The 24,056-nt window shown below is 38.7% G+C and overlaps 1 protein-coding gene across 1 annotated transcript in view; it reads left to right on the forward strand.

The window, feature by feature from the left end:
• LOC114653219 (NFX1-type zinc finger-containing protein 1-like) overlaps positions 1 to 24,056 on the forward strand; it is a 126,995-nt gene that overhangs the window by 58,752 nt on the left and 44,187 nt on the right. The window contains 6 exon segments of the mRNA XM_051929226.1: positions 6,028 to 6,171; positions 6,357 to 6,453; positions 18,195 to 18,290; positions 19,844 to 19,900; positions 20,203 to 20,244; positions 23,778 to 23,906. Of these exon segments, the coding sequence (XP_051785186.1) occupies positions 6,028 to 6,171; positions 6,357 to 6,453; positions 18,195 to 18,290; positions 19,844 to 19,900; positions 20,203 to 20,244; positions 23,778 to 23,906 (565 nt within the window).

The raw sequence follows: 24,056 nt of genomic DNA on the forward strand, positions 1-24,056 counted from the left end.
CAGATCAGTTTAAATATCTAGGGGTAAATTTCTGAAGTAAATATAAAGCTCTTTAAATACAAAATGTTGCTGTTTCCATGGAAAATAATTAAACAAGATGTGAATAGATGGTCCACCCTCAATCTCACATAAGCAGGTAGAATCAACACTATTAAGATGAACATCCTTCCCAAACTCCTTTTCCTATATTAACCCTTCCCTATATACATTAATAAATCATTTTTTAAGAAATTAGATGCAATCATAACCTGATTTATTTGGAATTCTAAACATCAACGTATCTAAAGGGCAACTCTACAACAACCTAAAGCAGAAGGGGGCATGGCATTACCTAACTTTAAATTGTATTACTGGACGACAAATATACAGGCCATAAAGACCTGGGGATTGACACAAATGAATAATCTATAATAATAAAAGGCAAAGCCCTCACTGACTGACTCACTCACTCACTCACTCACTCACTCACTCACTCACTCACTCACTCACTCACTGACTGACTCATCACTAATTCTCCAACTTCCCGTGTAGGTGGAAGGCTGAAATTTGGCAGGCTCATTCCTTACAGCTTACTTACAAAAGTTAGGCAGGTTTCATTTCAAAATTCAACGCGTAATGGTCATAACTGGAACCTCTTTTTTGACAATATACTGTAAAGGACGGCAGCTCGATGGCCGTGGGAGGCGGAGTTGAGTGTCACGTCATCACGCCTCCCACGTAATCACGTGAAAAGACTGTGAACGCAGTAGGGAGAAATAAAGGAAGAGCCGCAAACAGCGAAGAACAAAAAATTCATTAAACAATTGAGAAGGGAGCGAAACAATAAGAAGCGAGCGACTGAAGCATACAAGCATCTTCATAAGGGAAACAAAGCACAGTGTAAAACGTAAGTTTAAATTAAGTTTATAGAAACGCTCCCGCTCCGGATTGCAATAACATATTCGCGAGATAAAAGTTTAATGAGAAGACACGAGGTATAAACGAACCACACGCTGTAGCGCAACGTTAGGGGCTTCACCTCTGGCGCTGACGTTCGAGATTCGATTCCCGAGAGGGAATGCATTGAGTGTGTACGCATGAAGAGCACAGAATTAGGGCGAAACACGTGTCGTGTACTCTTTGCATAATTTGAAAGTAAACAATTTCAACCATTCTATGATCTGCTTCTCGCAACTGAAAGACGGCACATGGCGGATGTTAGCCGACTTGCTGACCGCAACGTTAGGGGCTTCAACTCTGCTGCTGACGATAGAGATTCGATTCCCGAGAGGGGATGCAGTGAGTGTGTACGCCTGATGAGCCCAGAATTAGGGAGAAACATGTGTCGCATACTGTTTGCATTATTTGAAAGTAAACTATTAAAACCATTCTATGATCTGCTTCTGGGAACAGAAAGAGGGCACGTGGCGGACGTAAGGCGACTTGCTGACCAACCACAAGCGTAACCTGGCAGGTAACCACCCATACAATCAGATTGTGATTCAGAAAACGAATGCCATGAATGTAATTACCACGATCTACATATTGTCAAATAAACGAAACACACGCCGTAGCGCGACAGCTGTGAAAAGGGAGGTTCACAAAAAAACAGATCCTTAACAAATTGTTATTGGTATATTTTCGATCCGTTTAAAAAGTTTTTCTTTTCTTCTTAATAAAAAATTAAAAGCAGTACTTCGCCGCAACGAAGAGCAAGAATTTGGCTATATATATCTGCTTCTCGCAATTAAAAGAGGGCACGTGGCGGATGTTAGACGACTTGATGACGAAGCATAAGCGTTACCTGCCAGGTAACCACCCATACAATCAGATTGTGATTCAGACTAGGAGTGCAATGAATGTAATTACCCCGATCTATATACAAGGTCGAAAGTCTTGCAACATTCAAAGATGATGGTTTGGGATAAGTACACCATGGAACATAAAAGAGCTTATGAAGCCTTGAACCGAAGAAAGCAAGATCTCGGAGATCGTAAAAAAAAAAATAGGAGGTAATGTCGTTTTACTCGCTGTAGATTTTAGTCAAACATTACCAGTTATTCCACGAGGGAGACCAGCAGATGAACTCAACGCGTGTTTAAAATCCATGCTTCTCCCATGGTCGGTTATATGTCGCGTGTTCTCGGGTAGGTACACCAAAAAATGTATACATTTAAGCATGTAATGGGCAAACAAAAAATGAGGTATACCCGAAGGCACTGCAGTAGTACTCAATGTAACTTTACTTCTTAAATGTTAATGTTTTACTGTTTAATAATTTATACGCTTCTTATATGTTGTTCAAATTCTTTTATCAAAATACCAGTGACAGCGCAATGCACGATAACATGGAGTGAATACACCATACGCATCCGCCCACGGCCGCCCTGGTGTGCGCAGATAGGAGTTGATTGTACAATAAAATAAAATAAAGATAAAAAGAGTAATACAATCATCGCCAATAAAGCGGATAGTAGACGTGACGTACTATATGTGTATCAGAATTCAAGTCAATAGGTGAAACGGTTTGCGAGCTACAGGTGATTTAAAATCCTGGACAGACAAATGAATAGCCACGGTAGCAAATTATAGAAGAAGATTTTACTGTTTAATAATTTATATTTATATGAAATGTGCTTCTTATATATTACTTCATATTCTCATATGATAATGATGTTAATGTTGTTTATATTGATTTCTATGTTATTGTAAGTGCATGTATGTGTGTATATGTATGTATATATATATATATATATATATATAATATATGTGTATATGTATATATATATATATATATATATATATAATATATGTGTATATGTGTATATTTATATATATATATATATAATATATGTGTATATGTATATATATATATATATATATATATAATATATGTGTATATGTGTATATATATATATATATATATAAAATATATGTGTATATGTATATACATATATATATATATATATATATATAAATAATATATGTGTATATGTATATATATATATGACAGCAACACTCATAACAATGACAACACAATTGCATTGACAATCATGTTACGTTATTTTTAAAATGTTTCCTTTACTTTTTCATAACCTCTTTAACACACTACTTCTCCGCTGCGAAGCGCGGGTATTTTGCTAGTAATGAATATACACAAGCCTGGTATACAATAAAATTAAAATCTTGCAATACTTCTTTATTTTCCCTGCTCTGTACCATAGTAAATACAAACTATTGTCAATACACTAATAATCTAATTGCCCTTCATTCACTCAGCATAAGGAACCAATGTCAGAAGCACTTTAAGACAGAGAAGCTATTATCTGTCGCACCTCTACATAACAATCACTCTTTTCCACCCTCTCAAACATACATAGTTTTTAATGCTTTGATTTTGTCTTGGATTAAAACATTTAGGGACTTGTACATTGATAATGTTTTTATATACTACAAGCATTTATGCTTCAAATTTTAACTTCTCATCAACAGAATTTTTCCACTACTTTCAAGCTAGAAACTTTGCTAAAATGAACCTGCTCAATTCTCCTCACTTTCCACCTATTTCTATTCCAGAAGAAATATTAATGAAACTTGAAGACTCAGATAGCATCTCCACAATTTATAAAAATGTTTTAAAGTCCCTTCCTTTCAAAGATCCCAGGTCACAATGGGGAAAGGATCTTTCACTTAACATTTCAGAAAAAGAGTGGAAGGCAGCCATGCAGAGAATACACTCTAGCTCCATATGAGCAAAGCACTCAATTATTCAACTTAAAATTTTCTGTCGAGTGCATTTACCTCAATTAAACCTATCCAAAATGTTTCCAAGGCAATATTCAACCTGTGAACATTGCAATCTAGCTCCAGCCTCACTGCGCCACATGCTTTGGGTGCACACTAAATTAATATCGTTTTGGACAAAAATCTTTGAATGCCTATCAGACTGCCTTGGTGTCCCAATCACTCCTAACCCATTAACAGCTGTGTTTGGTGGACTCCCAGATGGGCTTAAAGTGAAGGACAAAGGACAAACAAATCATAAATGCCTTTACCTCAGTACTAGCATGTAGACTTGTATTACTCAACTGGAAGAATCCTACTCCACCACTTTTAAGTCAGTGGTTAACACTAGAATTACCAAAGCCTACGAAAAAACTTGTAAATCCGGCCCACCTTAAATCCCTTTGCACCTCTAAATGTGTCAGTAAACTCAAGCAACAAGCAGCCTACTATACCATCCCCCCCACCGCCTCAGAACAGGCAAGAAGTTCTCCCAGTTCCTGCCTTGATTAATTATCTGGGAGTGAGCTACCCAGAATTGTAAGGGGAAATAATTTGATGTGTGTTTTGTGTCTACAACAATCTATGTAAACACATTGTTAAAACAGAAACGTTTTTCCTATTCTAGTAATTAATAACAAAATGTAGACATGGACTGTATAATGCGTGAAGGCTGATGGCCATATATCAAATATCATAACGAAACCCCTGGACCTGATGGATTTTTCCAGTTGTACTGAAAGAAACGGAAGATGGCATCTATAAATGCTTATTAGGCATATGTGAGCAGTCACTTAAGGAAAGAGAAGTACTTGGGGACTAGAAAGTTGCAAATGTGACTCCACTTTAAGAAGGGAGACAAAGTAGATCTTGGTACTTAAAGGCCAATAATTCTTACTTATTTATCATGCAAAATTATAAAATTAGAAAAGTACCTCTATGAAAATAACATTAAAAAACAGTCAGTGTCGGTTTATGGGAGGGCAATCCTGCTAAAACCAATTGTTTAGATTTTTTTGAGTAGGCAGCTGCATTAGTTGTCAAAAGCAAACCATACCACATACTTTACTTAGACTTTTTTAAAAAGCCTTTGCCACAGTCTCACACCGAAGATTCTGAAACTAAAAGTTGTAGACATCAGAGGTAACCTACAAAACTGGATCTCAAGTTGGCTAAATGACAGGAAACAAAGAGGAGAATGCTCCACATGGGAGGAGGTCTTCAGTTGAGTTCTTCAAGGATCTAATCTTGGACTACTACTTTGTCTAATTTATATTAATGACATAGATTCCATTATAGTTAGTAAACTTGTGCAATTTACAGATGATGTTAACATTGGAGGAATGACAGAAACTGAAGAGGCTGCAAAAAATATTAAAAATAATTGGACAAACACTTAGAACACCTAACATAGAAAAGTGCAAAGTGCTAAACATGGGGCAACAGGAACATCAATTATAAATGCAAGATGGGAGATACTGACCTACAGAAAGCAACCTCTGAAAAGAATTTAGAGGTTTATGTTGACACATTGCAAAGGCAAATAAAATATTAGGTTATATCATTAAAACATTAACTATAGGTCGAGGGATGTTATGCTTAGACTATGTAATGCACTAGTGAGAGCACATTTGGAGTAATGTGGAGTACCAGGCTACAAGAAAGACATAACAACACTTGAAGCTGTGCATAGGAGAACAACCAGGTGCATCCCAGGACTTAAGGACATGTCCTGCTATGGCAGACTCAGAGAATTAAACCTGTTTAGTCTCAGGTAGCAGAGACTACATGGGAACTAAACCAAGTGTTCAGAATTTTCAAAGACATTGATACAATAGATCCAGCAGAATTGTTTCAGCTTAAGGGTGAATCACATCTTTGAGGACACTAGTGGAAATTAAGGAGAAGTACATTTAGGACTGAAGCCAGGAATCACTTCTTTACACAAAGAGTTGTGGGAATTTTGGAACAATTTACCAGAACATGTAGTTGAAGCTGAAACCTAGACAACTTTTAAGAAGGATCTGGGTGGGCTACTGGGACAGCTTAGCTATTAGCTAATCAAACGAGGTTGATGGACTGAAAGGTTTCCTCTTGTTTGTCAAATTTCTTACATTCTCATGTTTTTATGGACTACTCTACCACTTTATAGAAAGATAAATTACTAATACACAGGTGAATGAAAACACATAGGGAAAGGTGCATTAGCTGTAAGTTTCCTTTGCAGATGTTCTCTTTGTAATCGTTTTTCTTTTTACTCTTCAGTTAAAAGATGTCAAAGACCTAGTCGAAATGAAAATTAAAGAAAATGCAGCTTTCTTTGAAAGTACAGGAAAAGGAGTCCTTCATGAGAATGTTTTGGAGGAGTATGTCGTCTCTCTTCATGGAACCACCCTTAAAAAAACAGAGGTAAGAAAATGGTACACCAAAATGTATTTCTTTTGATTTTACCAAGTGATAAATAAACAGTTAAACATTTCCTTTTTTCATTTGGATGGCTGTCACAGTTTGGTTTATGAAGAAACTCCGTCAGCAGTCTTCTATATTGTTTAACAAATCATACTCATTTCTTTTACTTAAAATATGTTTTACAGGATAAGGAGGGCTACTTTTCGAGCAGAAGAAAAGATTCTTGTCTAATGTTGGAATGGCTTGGGATATCGTTACTAAACCAGGCATCAAGACATACAGGTGAGCAACATGATGTTATAGTTGTGCTTTCAATTTTTTCATTTTTATTTTACTTTTCTGGGTTGAATTTTCTGTATAAAAACAAAGTTATCATGTTTTTGGGGTAGCTGAAATGATTTTCAGTATTAATTTTTGGATGTAAAGTCATTTTCAAGTAGCTTCTATTTATTTGTGTCTTTTTTTAATGCTATTTTAATTTAATGTGCAACACCATTTTATGATGCAGTTGCCACTGCATTATTATGGAACTAGCATAATATGTGCGTCATGTGATGTTATTTTTGAGGCTGCATAAAAGGTTATCCTGGATGTTCTGGGTCATCTGAGGATAATGACAGTGAACTTTACTTGTGTTTTTGTTTTCTTTATTCTTCTGGTTAAAAACATGTTTGCTGTGAACTTTGACTATGGTTGGTTTGACTTTGTGTTGAAAGAGTAGTTGCTCATGGAGTCCCGAATGAGGCACATTACCTGCATTGTGAAGGAGCGTCGGTTACGGCACTACGGCCATGTGGCGCATTTCCCCGAGGGTGATCCAGCTCATAGGATCCTTATTGTTGGGGACCCGAGTGGCTGGACCAGGCCAAGGGGTCACCCACGTAACACCTGGCTACGGCAGATAGAGGGTCATTTCCGAAGGGTGGGACTGGACCGCGTGTCTGCCTGGGGGGGAAGCCAACCGGGATCCTGAGTTGTTTCATCGTGTAGTGGGTGCGGCAACGCACTGTACCAGTGCATGCTCCCCAACTTGACTTGACTTGACTTTGACTGTGATTTAGGGTTTTGGTTTGTGAATTGGATAAAGATTAGTTAGAATTCTTGGTAATCATCTTGCAGGTTCTGATGCACATCTGTTCTTCTGATTCCTTTTTATTCTATGTGCTCCACAGTACACCTGAAGCATTGTTTTATATCCATTGTAAAATGGAAGAAACAAGCATAAAGATTTGGGGCACCAGGTAGTAAAACCCCATTCAATGGCAGATTGAACTGCCATAAAAATGTAATTGAATAAAATGATTTCAACACACAGTTGAAATCATGTTGTTGAGGTGCAGGTCACATTCAGATTGAAGTCTTAATTGGAGGCAGGTTCTTCACATCCTGGGAGGAAAAGTCGGGACTTCTAGCTGGTGGTGGACCTCACAGTTTGGCGCAGTGGTAGTGCTGCTGCTTTGCAGTAAGGAGATTGTGGGTTCGCTTCCCGGGTTCTCCCTGGGTGGAGAGCACTTTGAGTAGAGAGAAAAGTGCTATATAAATGTAAAGAATTATTATTCCATCCATGCATTATCCAACCCGCTATATCCTAACCACAGGGTCACGGGAAGAATTATTATTATTATTATTATTAATTCTGTCAGTGGTCCTCCAGTCAATGATCCTTGTATCTGAGAACAAGAGAGGCGAGGACATAAGTGACAGCACCAAACTGTGTACTGTGGTGCAATTACATCTTTTGTATAAGCCTTGAAGATGTCCCCTACACACAAGTTTGACACCATCTATTTTATTTTTATTGCAGTATTGCTGTGAAAGATAAGACTTAGAAATCAAAGCACATGAAACTACATTAAACTGAGACAGGCAATCTGCTTCACATAGCTCCTACATCAAACCAGGGTCCAATAGTTATCGCTGCCAAACAACACAAGTGATAAGTGATTCCAGAATCATGAAGTTGCTTAACCAAAGGCAAGCAGAACAAAGAGTAGTTGTAATAGGCTCTACCACTAAGTCTGAGACTGAAGTCTGTTCCAAAGACTTGCCTAAAAGTTGGGACCAAAGTTCCTTTTTACCTCAAAGTCTCCTTTGTTTACTTTTCTTCACAATATCCAAAATGTGTTTTGCCCAGAGACCATGAGATGATCACTCGAGGAAGAGTGATGCTGCTCACGCTCTCAACAGCATCCACTCCAAAGTACTGCAGGTGGTATTGTGACCTGCTTTCTGCTTCTGGAGGTCTATAACCAGCCTGCTGAGTTTTACTGACATTATGGGTGAGAGGTTTGTCCCAGCTCTACTGAGTTAGCAGGTAGACTTCTTTTCAATAAGTTGTCTCATTGGTGTTGGTGACCTGATCTATGACTAAATGTAATGACTGAATTGGAGCTGTTTTTGGGCACTCTGTCATACGTGAATAAGGATTACAGAAGGTGGCTGAGCGCACAACCCTGAGAACCTCTGTTGAAAGTCAGTGCAGAGGACGTGATGCTGCTAGTCCACTTGTTTTATGATGGGGAAGACTTTTGGGAATACCTTTCCTTAAAACATAAATCTCCTTTTATCCTTTAGACTGCGGTTGAATGTTACACCTCTGTCACTATTACCTACTCCCGTTTATCTGTTCTTACATTTACCAACCTTTCAGGATATACAGTTCACAATTGCAGTGCACCTGCTCCCAAGACTATAGTAAAGTATCTATCTATCTATCTATCTATAGTCCACCAGATTCAGAGTTCACTTAGGTATGACTGTTACTGCAGTTTATTTTGTACACCCTTGACTGATCTACCAAAGAAAAGGACTAATTTTCCCTTGTCTTGGAGGAACAAATAGAACAAACATCCATCCATACATCCATTTTCCAACCCGCTGAATCCGAACACAGGGTCACGGGGGTCTGCTGGAGCCAATCCCAGCCAACACAGGGCACAAGGCAGGAAACAATCCTGGGCAGGGTGCCAACCCACCGCAGGACACACACAAACACACCCACACACCAAGCACACACTAGGGCCAATTTAGAATCACCAATGCACCTAACTTGCATGTCTTTGGACTGTGGGAGGAAACCAGAGCACCCGGAGGAAACCCATGCAGACACGGGGAGAACATGCAAACTCCACGCAGGGAGGACCCGGGAAGCGAACCCAGATCTCCTAACTACGAGGCAGCAGTGCTACCCACTGCGCCACCGTGCCGCCCAGTAGAACAAACATACAAGCTGGAAATTTTAATCTTTAAATTTTTAAACTAGTGCCTGGACCAAGATCAGAAACACATTCAATATGTGTGTGTTGAATCCATACAGCCCATAATCTTTTTTAGTTAAACGAAGGCAAGCAGAACAAAGAGTAGTTTAATTATGAAGTTTAATTATAATTAAAGTATATTATGTTAGATAGAATGCCTAGAGGGGGCTGGGTGGTTTCATGGTCTGGAACCCCTGCAGATTTTATTTTATTATTTTATTTATTTTATTTTATTTTTTATTTTATTTTTAATTTATTTTTAATTTTAATTTTATTTTTATTTTATTATTTTATTTTTTATTTTATTTTTAATTTATTTTTAATTTTATTTTTATTTTATTATTTTATTTTTTCTCCAGCCATCTGGAGTTTTTTTTTGTTTTTTCTGTCCTCCCTGGCTATCGGACCTTAGTATGTTAATTAGTGTTCTCTTATTTTAATTCTTATTTTGTCTTATTTTCTCTTTCTTCATCATGTAAAGCACTTTGAGCTACATTATTTGTATGAAAATGTGCTATAGAAATAAATGTTGTTGTTGTTGTTGTTGAAGTTTCTCATCAGCTCTCTCTGCCATTGTCTAGTCTCCTATCTTACAACTTTCTTAGTGGCTCTGTCCCAGTCATATCTCTCAAGCTCATAAATCTGAGACTGGTCTCCCATTCCCCGAGCTTTCTTCCTTCTTCTAAAATCTATCCCCCTTCAAGAGACTCATAATATTATTCTGTCCCTTCCTCTCCTGGTTTTCTTCCTGAGGTAAGAGTTTACCAGATCTAAAGTTTCTCTGTATCCAATATCTGGAGCTCATAAAACTAAGTACCAGGCTTCTGACCCTAAAGATAGAATACTGAAGCAGCAGCAGCAGCTTTGCACTTAGGGAGTCACTTGTAAACTACATCAGACACAGCAGCTTCACACTCAGAGGGGATGTGGGTTATAGCAAAGCACTTTTGTGTAATTGGTTATATCACACATCCTGAATCAGCACTTAATAGAATTTCCTAAATACTCAGGGAGAAAGGTTGAATCAGAAAATATGCTTACTTCTCAAAAAGCTATTAAACATTCAATTTAAACTCATCATCTGAAGACATTTAACATATAAATTAACACAACTGTATATATGCTAAATATTACAAAAATACCACAACAAAGTGAAAAAATAGAAAAAGAACACAATTTTATGCATTGCTATAATATAGTTAATTCTATTCATTTCTGAGCATAATTGTAATCTTCATTAGAAGTCCAAAATCCAGTTGCAGAGGGTGGCACTAAGTCTTAATTTGAAGAATTTGGTTGTCCATTTTGATGGTACAATAGCTGTAAGTCCATAAACTGATCTCTGGCATAACAGTTTTGGTTATCCAGATGCACCAGGATGGTATGAAGTACAAGGCTTAAACATTAAAAGAATCCCAATTGACTGCCCATTGTCTTTTGAGTGCCTGGCTCTTAAACTAATAACGGAATCAGGTCCTGTCTCACTCATTGTTCTCTATCGTCCCCCAAAATACAATGCATCCTTCTTATCCGATCTGATTGAACTTTTGACCCACCTAAGCTCTTACTCTCAGAGAATTATGCTTCTTGGTGATTTCAACATCCATATTGACATTACTACATCTAAACTGAGAAATGAATTCCTGTCCTTACTGGACTGTTTTGACTTGACACAACATGTTGATTTTCCAACCCATTCTGGTGGTCATATATTGGACCTGATCTGCACTTCTGGACTATCTGTTGCCAACATTTACAGCACTGATTTGGGACTCTCTGACCATAAAGCAGTATTTTTCACTGTCTCATTACCTATCCCACCTCTTACCTGTAAACGACAAATTTCTTACAGAAACCTTAAAAATATCTGTCCCTCTATCCTTTCTGGATCCATTTCTGATCTTTTACTGTCTGCACCTATTCCACCAACACTAGATAGTTTTGTTGACCACTATAACTCAGCCCTTCACTCAGCATTAGATAAAACAGCTCCTTTAAAACATAAGGAGGTTTCCTTTAAGCGCTCAGCTCCTTGGTATAACTCAGAATTGCGATCTATGAAAGCAGCTGGCCGACGCCTTGAGAGAATGTCACGTAAGACTGGCCTCACCGTGCACATCCAGGCTTTCTCTGACCACCAAAGAGCTTACAGAGAAGCACTAACTTCTGCCAAGAACACCCATTATGGCAGAATAATAGAAAGTGGCCATGATAACCCAAGGGTTTTGTTCTCTGTAGTTAATAAACTACTCGAACCCGCATCTGGTCCAACTACCTCTTCTACTGAAGTCTGTGAGGAATTCCTCCACTTTTTCCGTAACAAAATTAAAGATCTAAATAATTCAACTAACATAAATATATCATCTGTTTATATCTCTCCCTGTTTTCCCACTCCATCCAGCTCCTTCTCTAAGTTCTCACCAGTCACCTCTGCGTTTGTTAATAACCTGCTTTGTAAGATGAGGCCGACTACTTGTGTACTGGACCCCATCCCCACCACACTACTTAAATCCTGCCTTCATGCCATAATCCCGACTGTTACAACAATAATAAACTCATCCCTTGACACTGGCTCCGTGCCACTCACTTTTAAAATTGCTTCTGTAACCCCAATGTTAAAAAAGTCTGGCCTTGATGCTGACAATCTTAACAATTTCCGGCCTATTTCCCACTTACCTTTCCTGTCAAAAGTTCTTGAGCGTGTTGTAGCTTCCCAACTCACCAATTACCTAACCTCTAATAATTTGATGGAACCCTTTCAGTCTGGTTTCAGGGCGCGGCACAGCTGTGAAACTGCTCTGCTACAGGTAACCAATGATTTGCTTATGGCAGCAGACTCTGGACAAACCAGCATATTAATTCTGTTAGACCTCAGTGCAGCATTTGACACTGTCAGACATGACATCCTACTGTCCAGAATGGAGAACATGCTGGGTATCTCTGGCACTGCCCTCCAGTGGTTCAAGTCCTATCTGAGTGATAGGCAAGAGTTTGTTAGTCTTGGCAACAGCAGATCCAGCTCAGCGCCAGTCACACAAGGAGTCCCTCAGGGCTCTGTCCTCGGTCCTCTGCTTTTCTGTATTTATATGCTTCCCCTTGGCCATATTATCCGTAGTTATGGATTGGGTTATCATTTTTATGCAGATGATACCCAGCTCTACTTCAATGTTAAAAGTGGAACTTCATCAGAGCTTTCTCAGCTCACAACCTGCCTTAGTGAAATTAAAACCTGGATGGAGCAGAACTCTTTAAAATTAAATTGCAATAAAACTGAACTCCTGCAATTTGGGACTAAAATGCAACTTAATAAAATGAGCTCCTTCCCAGTCCATCTTGGCAGTGATCTCATCAGACCTGCCTCTACTGCAAATAATCTTGGTGTCATTTTTGATTCCTCCCTCACTTATTCCACCCACATAAATCACATTAAGAAACTTTCTTACTTTCACCTCCGTAACATATCCCGTGTTCGCTCCTTCCTCTCCTTTTCTAACACTGAGAAACTTGTCCATGCTTTTATCACATCCCGCATCGATTATTGTAATTCCCTTCTGGCAGGTGCCCCTTCTAATCTTATATCACAGCTCCAGCTTATTCAAAACTCAGCTGCAAGAGTCCTTACTCGAACCAGCAGCAGCGAGCACATCACACCCATCCTGCTCCGTCTTCACTGGCTCCCTGTGTCCTACAGAATCGAATATAAAATCCTACTAATAACCTACAAAGCTTTAAATAACCTCGCACCAAACTACATCAGTGACCTCCTCCATCACTATGTGCCTGCCCGCCCACTAAGGTCCTCTGATTCTGGTAATCTTGTTGTGCCCCTCACTAATCTACACTCCATGGGTGACAGGGCCTTCAGCTGTATAGCGCCCAGACTCTGGAATGACCTACCAAAATTAATCAGGTCAGCTGACTCCATGAATTCCTTTAAAAAACAACTCAAAACTCATCTGTTCAGGAAGGCTTTTAGCTCAACTTGACTTTATTACCTTCTCTCAGTTTACATCTCTGTCAAGATGCCAATGTAACCTGTGTGTGTGTGTGTGCTAGACCATCAATTATGTTGTCTGTTTTTTTCAGAATTTACTGTCTTAATCTTCTTTATTTATTTATCTGGTTTGTACAATGCTATATACTGTATATTCTGCCGTTCTTTATTATATTCTGTAAGTGCCTTGAGCATGGGAAAGGCGCTATATAAATAAAATGTATTATTATTATTATTAAGGCACATGGCTGCAAACTGGTTTTGATATTATGAAAACTGAAGGATGTCTGGACTATTGTGCTTAATGTGTCCCAGTGCCAGTCTTTCAGAGTATGTATTTATGTATGTATGTGTGTATGTATGTATTTATTTATTTATTTATAAAGCACTTTAAAAACAACCTCAAGGCTGACCAAAGTGCTGTACAAAGAAAAACAACACATAAACACATAAGAGCTGAAGACATTCTTAATAGAAAGTATGAAAAGTATACAAATAGCCACCATATTATACAGGGTAAAAAGCCAGACAGTAAAAATGTGTTTTTAAAAAGGATTTAAAGGCAGCTAGCGAAGGAGCCTGCCTAACATGCAATGGCAAATCGTTCCAGAGTTTTGGTGCTGCAATTGAAAAAGCTCGCTCACCTCGGAGTTTGCATCGTGCCCTGGGAACGCGTAAAAGCATCTGGTCTGCTTTCCTGAGGGAGCGAGATGGTACGTAAGGGTGCAGCAGTTCTGACAAATAAAGAGGGGCACACCCATTAAAAGATTTAAAAACAAATACAAGGATCTTAAAATGGATTCGAAAACGAATTGGAAGCCAGTGGAGGGAAGCCAAAATCGGGGTAACATGCTCATGCTTTCTTGTGCCAGTTAAAAATCGAGCAGCAGCGTTTTGCACCAGCTGTAGGCCAGCCATGGAGGCCTGGCTAATTCCAAAAAGAAGCGCATTACAGTAATCTAGACGAGATGTTATAAAAGCATGTATCACTGTTTCAAGGTTGCGCTTAGACAACATAGGCTTGATTTTTGACAGCCGCCTCAACTGGAAAAAGCAAGATTTTACCACTGCATTCACATGGCTATCAAGTATGTATGTATGTATGTATGTATGTATGTATGTATGTATGTATGTATGTATGTATAATATGTTTATTGATTTAATTTGAAACAAATAATATTCCATACAGTCAAATCAAATATAACTAAACAAAGCAGAATTCAACCCCCAGTCTTTCAGAAGATTTAATCAAAATGACACCTTTTATTAGCTAACTAAAAAGATTACAATATGCAAGCTTTCGTTGCCTCAAAAGCTTGCATATTGTGCATATTGTAATCTTTTTAGTTAGCCAATAAAAGGTGTCATTTTGTTTGACTTCTCACTACATTCATAATGGCTAACATGGTACACAACACCCCAGTACTACAGAGGATTTAATCACAATTGGAGTGAGTGCCACTAGTCTGTAGTCAATAAGACAGTGCACTTTGGTTTGTTAAGCACACACATAATTGTTGCCCTTTTGAAACAAACGGAGACCAAAGATTCTTTCAGCAACATTAAACATGTCATTGAAGGCTTAGCTAGTCGTTTCAGATATACTGTGTGCATGATTCTTAGACATGCTTATTAAGGTCAGCCCCAAAGAAGTAACCTTGACATTAAAATACAGTAACTGAGGAAATTACTACAAACACCTGTACACCTGCAAATCCATGCAGTTATCTAATCAGCCAATCAGAATATAGAAAAAATGTGATGTCAGCGATTTTGAGCTGGTCCAGGAAGGTCTGCTTAGAGTATTTCTGGATTTGTTGGTTTTGCAGGGATTTTCACGCTCAATAGCCTCTAGAATTTATTCAGAAGGGTACATAAAATTCTGCAAACAAAATAGCCTTGTTGATGAGAGAGTTCAAAGGAGTATGGCCAGATTGGTACAAGCTGACAGAAGGGCTACAGTAATTCAGATAACCTCTCTGTCAAACTGTGGTACGCAGAAAAGTATCTCAGAATTCACAACATTTCAAACCTCGAAGTGCAAGGGCTACAACAAAAGAAGAGCATGTTGGGTTCCACTCCTGTCACCGAATGACAGAAAGCTGAAGGTACAGTGGTCATCAGCTCATCAAAACTGGACAGCTGAAAACTGGAAAAACTTAGACTGGTCTGATGAATCTTAACTTCAGCACACACATGGTAGGGTCAGAATTTGGTGCCAATAGCATGAATCCATGCACCCAACCTGCCATGTGCCAACAATCCAGCCTGATGGTGGTAAAGTAATGATGTAAGGAATTGTTTTTGGCCCACTTTGGGCTTCTTAATACCAATCAGTCATCTCTTGAATGTCACAGCCTATTTGAGTATTGTTGCTGACCATGTGCATCCCTCCAGCGCCACAATTTACCCATTTTCTAATGGCTACTTCCTGCATGATAATGCATTATGAGGTGAGACACAAAAATAACCGGACAGGGCTTGGGGCTTTCCTGGAAAGCCATCTGGAGGTCAGCAGGATGTGACACATAGAACTATATCCCCTCCTACACGCCGTCTCAAACCGCCGACTGGCTAGGTATATCCTGTGAATAGCCCAGTCAGTATTTGCACAACAATCACTACACGAGTTGCCGCTATAATGTCAGGTGAAAAAAATTGAACAGCGAACCAAAATCAAATTTCTCACAAATTTTCTCTTTTTCCGTAAAGCAGTATTTGACTGACAAAAACATTCCTGTCCTCGATCATCCTCCCTATTCGCCCGATTTAGCTATCTGTGATTTTTACTTGTTCCCAAAAATCAAAAGTGACCTGAAGGGAACATATTTTTCTTCAATGGATGAAGTGAAGACAAAAACGGCAAGCCTGTTAAAGAACCTCAAGGAAGAAGACTTGCAGCACTGTTTCAATCAACGGAAGATACGTATGGAGCGGTGTAGAGATCAGGAGGACGAGTACAGTGGAACCTCGGTTCACGAACGCCTCGGTACACGTACAACTCGGTTTACGACCAAAAAGTTCGCCAAACTTTTGCCTCGGTTCACGAACACACACTCGGTATGCGAACAAGCCAGTTTCCCTTTCGGTTTGTGCGCGCTGATGATTTCTGCACGTGTTGCATTGTTCTCGGTCAGACGTGAACTGCTGAACTGCTACAATGTAAGAGAGAGAGAGAGAGAGCAGGCAGGCTTGTGTGCTGATGAGAGAGAGATAGAGAGAGAGAGAAAGAGAGAGAGAGAGAGAGAGAGAGAGAGAGAGAGAGAGAGAGAGAGCAGGTAGGCTCGCGTGTTAGAGAGAGAGAGAGAGCGCGTGCAGCTGAGAGTGAGCCTGTACGTGCAGCTGAGCAGGTAGCCTGGGTGTTTGTCAGTGTTATTCAATGTTTTTACATTAGTTTACTATTACACTGTGCATTCTATGGTGTAATTAACTATATTTGTGCTTAAAAATATTTTTTAAAATATATTTACATACAGTTCGTACGGTCTGGAATGGATTAATTGTATTTACATACAATCCTATGGGGGAAATTGCTTCGGTTCACGACCAATTCGGTTCACGACCAGAGGTTTGGAACGAATTATGGTCGTGAACCGAGGTTCCACTGTATATAGAAGGTGACATGACAATGAATTCATTGTTCTTCAGTGGCTTTCCCAGTTACCATATCTGAACACCTTTGGGATATGGTAAAAAAGGACACATGCAGCATGAATGTGCAGTTGGAAAACCTGCAGAAATTGTGTGATGCAATCATGTGAAAATGGACCAGAATCGCAAAGGAAATATGGAATCCATACCATAAAGAACTGAGGCCATTTTGAGAGCAACGCAGTATTAGTAGAGAGTTCTTAATAATTTACTCAGTGAGCGTATGTGTTTATTGTGTAGTTTAATGAAGTGACGAACACCATGCATGCTACAACACATAGCAATTATCAGCAGTATGCTGTAACTTTGGTTAGAGATCATTGCTTGATTGTTTTTTTTTTTATTTCAAGATCTAATGTTTCAAGGTTATAAAGAGTTTTGGCTAATTAATATACAACTTGGCTGTCATAAGTCTGCCTCGACCAGTAATAGTGTGACTTTAAAAAGTATTCATCACCTTGGAAGTCTGATTATTATACAACACTAAATCACAGTGAAATTAATTTGGCTTTTTTGACACTGATCAACAGACAAAGACTCTTTAATGTCAAAGTGAAAATAGAGTTCTATAAAATGCCTTAATTACAAATTACAAATATAAAAGAAAAAATAACATGTTTTGCCAGTCCTGCAATCCTACAAAAGAGGCAGCTTTCCTGTGCATGTTCTCCCTGTCCAAGTTTTCCCTGGGGGTTGAAGCATTATGGAGGTTAAAAAGCCCAGGCACGTGTCCAAGATGGTGACCATAATGTGTGGAACAACAGAGCAGGTTCAGCTCTGGTATCACACAGTGAAGCTATCACTACTGCCATATACTGTGAGGCCATGTGGGAGAAGGCTAAGCAAAATGTAGCATTTAACCTGACTATAATGCTAAGCACCTTGCGATAGATTGGCGTCTTGTCCGGGGTTATTTCCTGCCTTGTGCCCAGTGCTGCCAGTATAGCTTGAATTGGATTAAGAGAGTTTGAAAATGATGACAGCAATGGTAAGCAAGGCAGAAAAAAATCTAATTTTGTCTGTTGCGTCAAGAAAAAGCATGTTTTACTAGTGAAAATACTGTTTAAGGCTTGTTAAAACATTTACTTTTTATTACCTCCAACATATCTTTCTTTTTGCAGAAATTGTAGAAAGAGACATACCAGAAAAAACACCAAAGGAAAGAGAAGATAAAAATCCCGATGATCCTTATGACACTGAAGAAACAGTTGACTATGGTAAAAGAGAAACAAAATTTCAAAGTTTATACACTATAAACTGAAGTGTCTAAAACATACTTGGCCTACAAATGCTTCCTGTATTCCTATTTAATAACAGTCAATTAGAACATTAGGACAATGTAGACGAGAACAGGCCATTCAGCCCAACAAAGCTTGCCAGTCCTATCCACTTAATTCTTCTAAAATATGAAAGTCCCTAAAGTCCTACTGCCCACCACACTACTTGGTAGCTTATTCCAAGTGTCTATCGTTCTTTGTGTAAAGAAAAACTTCCTAATGTTTGTGTGAAATTTCCCTTTAACAAGTTTCCAACTGTGTCCACGTATTCTTGATGAACTCATTTTAAAATAATAGTCTCGATCCACTGGACTAATTTCTTTCATAACTTTAAACACTTCACTTATATTATGTGATTTTCTAACCTGCTTATCCCAGACCAGGATCGCCTGGGGGCTGGAGCCTATCCCAGCTAGCATAGGGTGCAAGACAGGAACAAGTCCTGGACAGGGCGCCTGCACATCGCAGGGTGAACACACACACACATATCCATACTCCAAACGCATACCAGGACCAATTTAGTGTTACCTTTTCACCTAACCTGTATTTCTTTGGACAGTGGGAGGATACCGGAGCACCTGGAGAAACCCACTCAGTCATGGGGAGAACATGCAAACTGCACATCGGGAGGACCTGGGACACGAACCCTGGTCTGCTTACTGCAAGGCAGCAGCGCTGCCTCTGTGCCGCACTTCAGTTATATCACCTTTTAATCTTCTTTTTCTTAAACTGTAAAGGCTCAGCACCTTTAATCTTACCTCATAACTCATATCCTGCAGTCCTGGAATCAGTCTAGTCGCTCTACTCTGGATTTTTTCCAGGACTGCTATGTCCTTTTTGTAGCCTGGAGACCACAACTACACCCAGTACTCCAGAAGAGGCCTCACCAGTGTGTTACAAAGCTATATAACCTGACATTCTGTTAGACTTTTTAATGGCTTCTGAACACTGTCTGGTGGTTGATACTGATGAGTCCACTATGACTTCTAAATCCTTCTCATAAGATGTACTTTCAGTAATTCCAGCATAAAATTTGATTATTGATTATTTTAGCTAATTTTACAATAGGAAGCAGAACCGGTTAATTCATTATGTGACCTAGGGACAACCAAGGGATGCCATTTGTGAAAGTTAAGAGTTGCACACTCCATACATTTTTGTTAGATTCACGCTATGGACAGCGAGGGGTGCCATTTTTGATAAGTCAAGGGGCACACTCTGTGGACATCGAGAGAAACCCACTCCCAGCTCTTTAAGTCTAATAATACTGAAAGTGCACTACAGATGGCAAAAAAGGGGCTGCCTGTGCCCCCTCCCCACACCACCAAGGGCTCCATATACTGTAGGCTTTGACCAGCGCTGACAGGAAGTATAATCCTTAGGTAACTGAGGGAGTGAACTAACATACAAATGTGTTGGTAAATTTGTAAACTTAAATCATAAATTATTTTACCACACAACTCATAATAAACCTTGTCCTTATGCTTTATTAGAGTCGGAAAGTTTAATTGACCCTGCAAATGAAGGAGAAGATGGAGAAGAATTCTTTGGTAGGTGATATCAATCAATATTAATAAAAAAATGACCATCTAACAATAATACAGCTCTCTTGAGATTTGTTCCTGTAGATTGTGTTGAATTATTGACTGCGAGTCATACTTTTAGTCAGGGTTAGGCTAGCTAAGTTAGGTTGTAAATAAATGTTTGCTATTGTGTGGCATTTCAGTGGCATTAGATGTGGAGGAATGCATTAACTTCATCATCAGTAATTATTTTAATTCCAAAATGCCAAAAGATGTTTACACAACCAGTTTTGACAAGTTTCGTTCTTGTTTTCTTATTTTTTTCTTAGAATCAGAAAGTGTAATTGACTTTGAGGATGAAGAGTATAAAGGTAAGCAATCTTAATTAACGGACTGCATGGTGTTGCCTACAGCTCAGCAAAAGATGTTCATCCGCAACCGATATTTATTCACAAAGAATGAGTGCCAATGAATGGGTGACAGGTTAGCACACAGGTGAATTTATAATTTATTCACCATGAAAGAATTGGCCTCTTACTTGCTTTTTGAGTCACTTTCGTACAGTTTATTTGTCCACATGGACTCATAATGTTTTCTTTGTATGTTTCGAACTGTTGACCATTTTTAATGCGCTTCCAACCGTAACTGGTTTTGCAATTTAGCTTATGGTCTGCATGATACCTGACTGACTTAAAATAATCAATGAAATAAAATGGACTTATTCTGAATATGAGGAATGTTCACAAGTGACTGGGCAGCATGGTGGAGCAGTGGCTGCCTCGCAGTAAGGAGACAAGTGTTCACGTCCCTGTGTCTGCGTGGGTTTCCTCTACGTTCTCCAGTTTTCCTGTCCAAAGACATTAAGGTTAGGTGAGTTGGCAATGCTAAATTGGCCCTAGTGTGTGTGTGTGTGCATTCGCCCGGTGATGGACTGGAAACCCATGGGGAAGGAGGGATAAAATGTAAACTCCATGCAGGTAGCACACAGGATGCGAACATCGGTTTCTCATTGCTTGATGAGGTTGCATGAAAAGTGAATTTAAATGATTTTAGTATAAAGCTGCAAACCTGATAAAATTTGAAAAAGTGAACTGGCCTGAACACTTCTTATGTGATGTGACTTGTAAGTGACCTTGTTTAGTCTTTATAGCAACTTGCAGGTCTTGCCCCAGCTGGCCCAATACAATATCACTGTAATATCACCTTAAACTAAACCCCAGTAAGTTTCCTTTCACTTCGCATTTTATTCCAATTATAAAAACAAGCTTGTAGACAGGTAATAAGTATACAATTATTTCTGGAATTAAAACGTTCACATACAAATTTACCCATCAGCACATGCAAGATTGAATATTATGTTCAGTTCTTTTGAGCTGATTACCGCTGTGTATGATGACCCTTTCCTCACTAGCCGTAGCCGTCATTAGATGAGCAGATCTTGGACTTTCATGATGTTGCAAGTGCAAATGCAGCAAGAAATGCTTTTTTGTGAAATAATGCAATGATATTTTTTTCACATATCACTACTTAACATGATTATCTATGACCATATGTAATCGTGGAATTTTTCAGCATGCTTCCTGCCTCAGAAAATGATGTGCACTCACAAAGCTAACGATACCGCATCTTCAACTGTGATTATACTGTAAAGTATCAAGTCATAATAGACATCCTGAACACAACAATCACCTCACAACATGACAACACCTCACAACCTACAAAATGGAAATGGTATAAATCATATTTTCCCTAGAAAATGAGAAAATGCTTGAAAAGCACATGAAAAGTCCCTGAAAAATGCCCCAAAAAAGCATAAATAATGCTTGCAAAATGCAATTAAAAAGCTTGAAAAAAGCTAAACAAACACTGTAAATTTTCAACACTCAAGAGTGAATGGGTCCCAAAGTGTTTTATTAGTCAGTGAACCTTCAATTATTTGAAATTGTTACACAGTACTGTTTTAAGTTTTATTTAATCAGGCATGGTGGTGGAGGTGGTAGTGAGGGAGTCATTTGGATTATTCTTGTCTGGAATTTAACTTTTGTTTTCGTGTAGAAAGTGAAAAGGGACAAAGTAGCGACGATGAAACATCCTTGAATCCTGAAGTCCAGGGAATACATGGAGATGATTTAGCTCAGGCTGAAAAATTGTTGAAATCTGCCGATTTCCTGGAGCAGGACATAGGTACATTTTTGTGTTCTTACTAGCCATACAATAGAATAAATGTAAAAATATTTGATATCTCTTGCCCTGTGTGTACCTTCAGCATTCCTTGTACGTCATTCCTCTGTACCCTGGTGTGTCTGAACCTCTCTTGACCGCTGCTTCCTCTCTCAAGCGTGTTTCCATAAAGCCTGCTTTATAGTAATAATAATAATAATAATAATAATAACACATTTTATTTATTTAGCACATTCTCAGACTGTCATTTGCAGGCACCCTGCTTGCTTTCTGTTCACTTTTTGTCTACTACTAATGGTAAATGGGCATCCATTACTCGCTGTGAAAACATAATTTGTATTCTTGTGGAAACTTCCTGCTTTTGAAGGTGACTCTCAGCATGCCTCCTACACCTTTACTCCTCCTCGTGTTCTCATTGTCTCTTGCCCATCACCAAAGACAAACTGACCAGTGAGACTAAAGTTAAACTAACCAATCAGATTGCAGTTCAAATTGTGACTGAACACACACACACACACAGCATTTTGTTATATAGTAAATATACATAAATGATACAGTATATATCAGTGGTTTTCCGAATGATGTCATCTCACATCTCACCTCTTCTGTAATTCTCTAGCGCTGGTATAAAATGTGGTTGTAATAAACTGATCAGATTTGCTTTTCTCCAGTTTACAGATATAATCCTTCCAATGTGCTTGGGTTTCTCTCCTTAGCTTCTCTGAGTAGGTCATGTCCAGTACATAGAAGGCACTCAGAGGGCATTTTCAAAAGATACCAAAATTACCTTAACTAGTTCCTCTTCGTCCAGACTCTACAATGTTCTGATCTTATACTGCAGTGTAATCTCATAGAAGACCCTCTTGACCATTTTCTTTTAAGTAGTACCCAAACTCACGACTATAGGGGAGGATGTGAATTGGATTGATTGGTAAATCAAGCACTTTGTCCAAAGACATGGCAGTCATTTTACTGTACAATCCAGTATTTCCACTACTCTCACAATCACCCTCTACTCTTTCTTGCAAAAACCATACTTGGTACTGTGGAAAGCCAGCCCCCGGACACAGACAGAGAGACACCCTAATGTCCAAAAGCACACTCCTTTATTTTGTTATGCACTACAATGCCTTATCCCAGCAAGAAATGCTTTTTTGTGAAATAATGCAATGATATTTTTTTCACATATCACTACTTAACATGATTATCTATGACCATATGTAATCGTGGAATTTTTCAGCATGCTTCCTGCCTCAGAAAATGATGTGCACTCACAAAGCTAACGATACCGCATCTTCAACTGTGATTATACTGTAAAGTATCAAGTCATAATAGACATCCTGAACACAACAATCACCTCACAACATGACAACACCTCACAACCTACAAAATGGAAATGGTATAAATCATATTTTCCCTAGAAAATGAGAAAATGCTTGAAAAGCACATGAAAAGTCCCTGAAAAATGCCCCAAAAAAGCATAAATAATGCTTGCAAAATGCAATTAAAAAGCTTGAAAAAAGCTAAACAAACACTGTAAATTTTCAACACTCAAGAGTGAATGGGTCCCAAAGTGTTTTATTAGTCAGTGAACCTTCAATTATTTGAAATTGTTACACAGTACTGTTTTAAGTTTTATTTAATCAGGCATGGTGGTGGAGGTGGTAGTGAGGGAGTCATTTGGATTATTCTTGTCTGGAATTTAACTTTTGTTTTCGTGTAGAAAGTGAAAAGGGACAAAGTAGCGACGATGAAACATCCTTGAATCCTGAAGTCCAGGGAATACATGGAGATGATTTAGCTCAGGCTGAAAAATTGTTGAAATCTGCCGATTTCCTGGAGCAGGACATAGGTACATTTTTGTGTTCTTACTAGCCATACAATAGAATAAATGTAAAAATATTTGATATCTCTTGCCCTGTGTGTACCTTCAGCATTCCTTGTACGTCATTCCTCTGTACCCTGGTGTGTCTGAACCTCTCTTGACCGCTGCTTCCTCTCT

Source organism: Erpetoichthys calabaricus, chromosome 6, assembly GCF_900747795.2.
Source record: "Erpetoichthys calabaricus chromosome 6, fErpCal1.3, whole genome shotgun sequence".
Classification (NCBI taxonomy): Eukaryota; Metazoa; Chordata; class Cladistia; order Polypteriformes; family Polypteridae; genus Erpetoichthys; species Erpetoichthys calabaricus.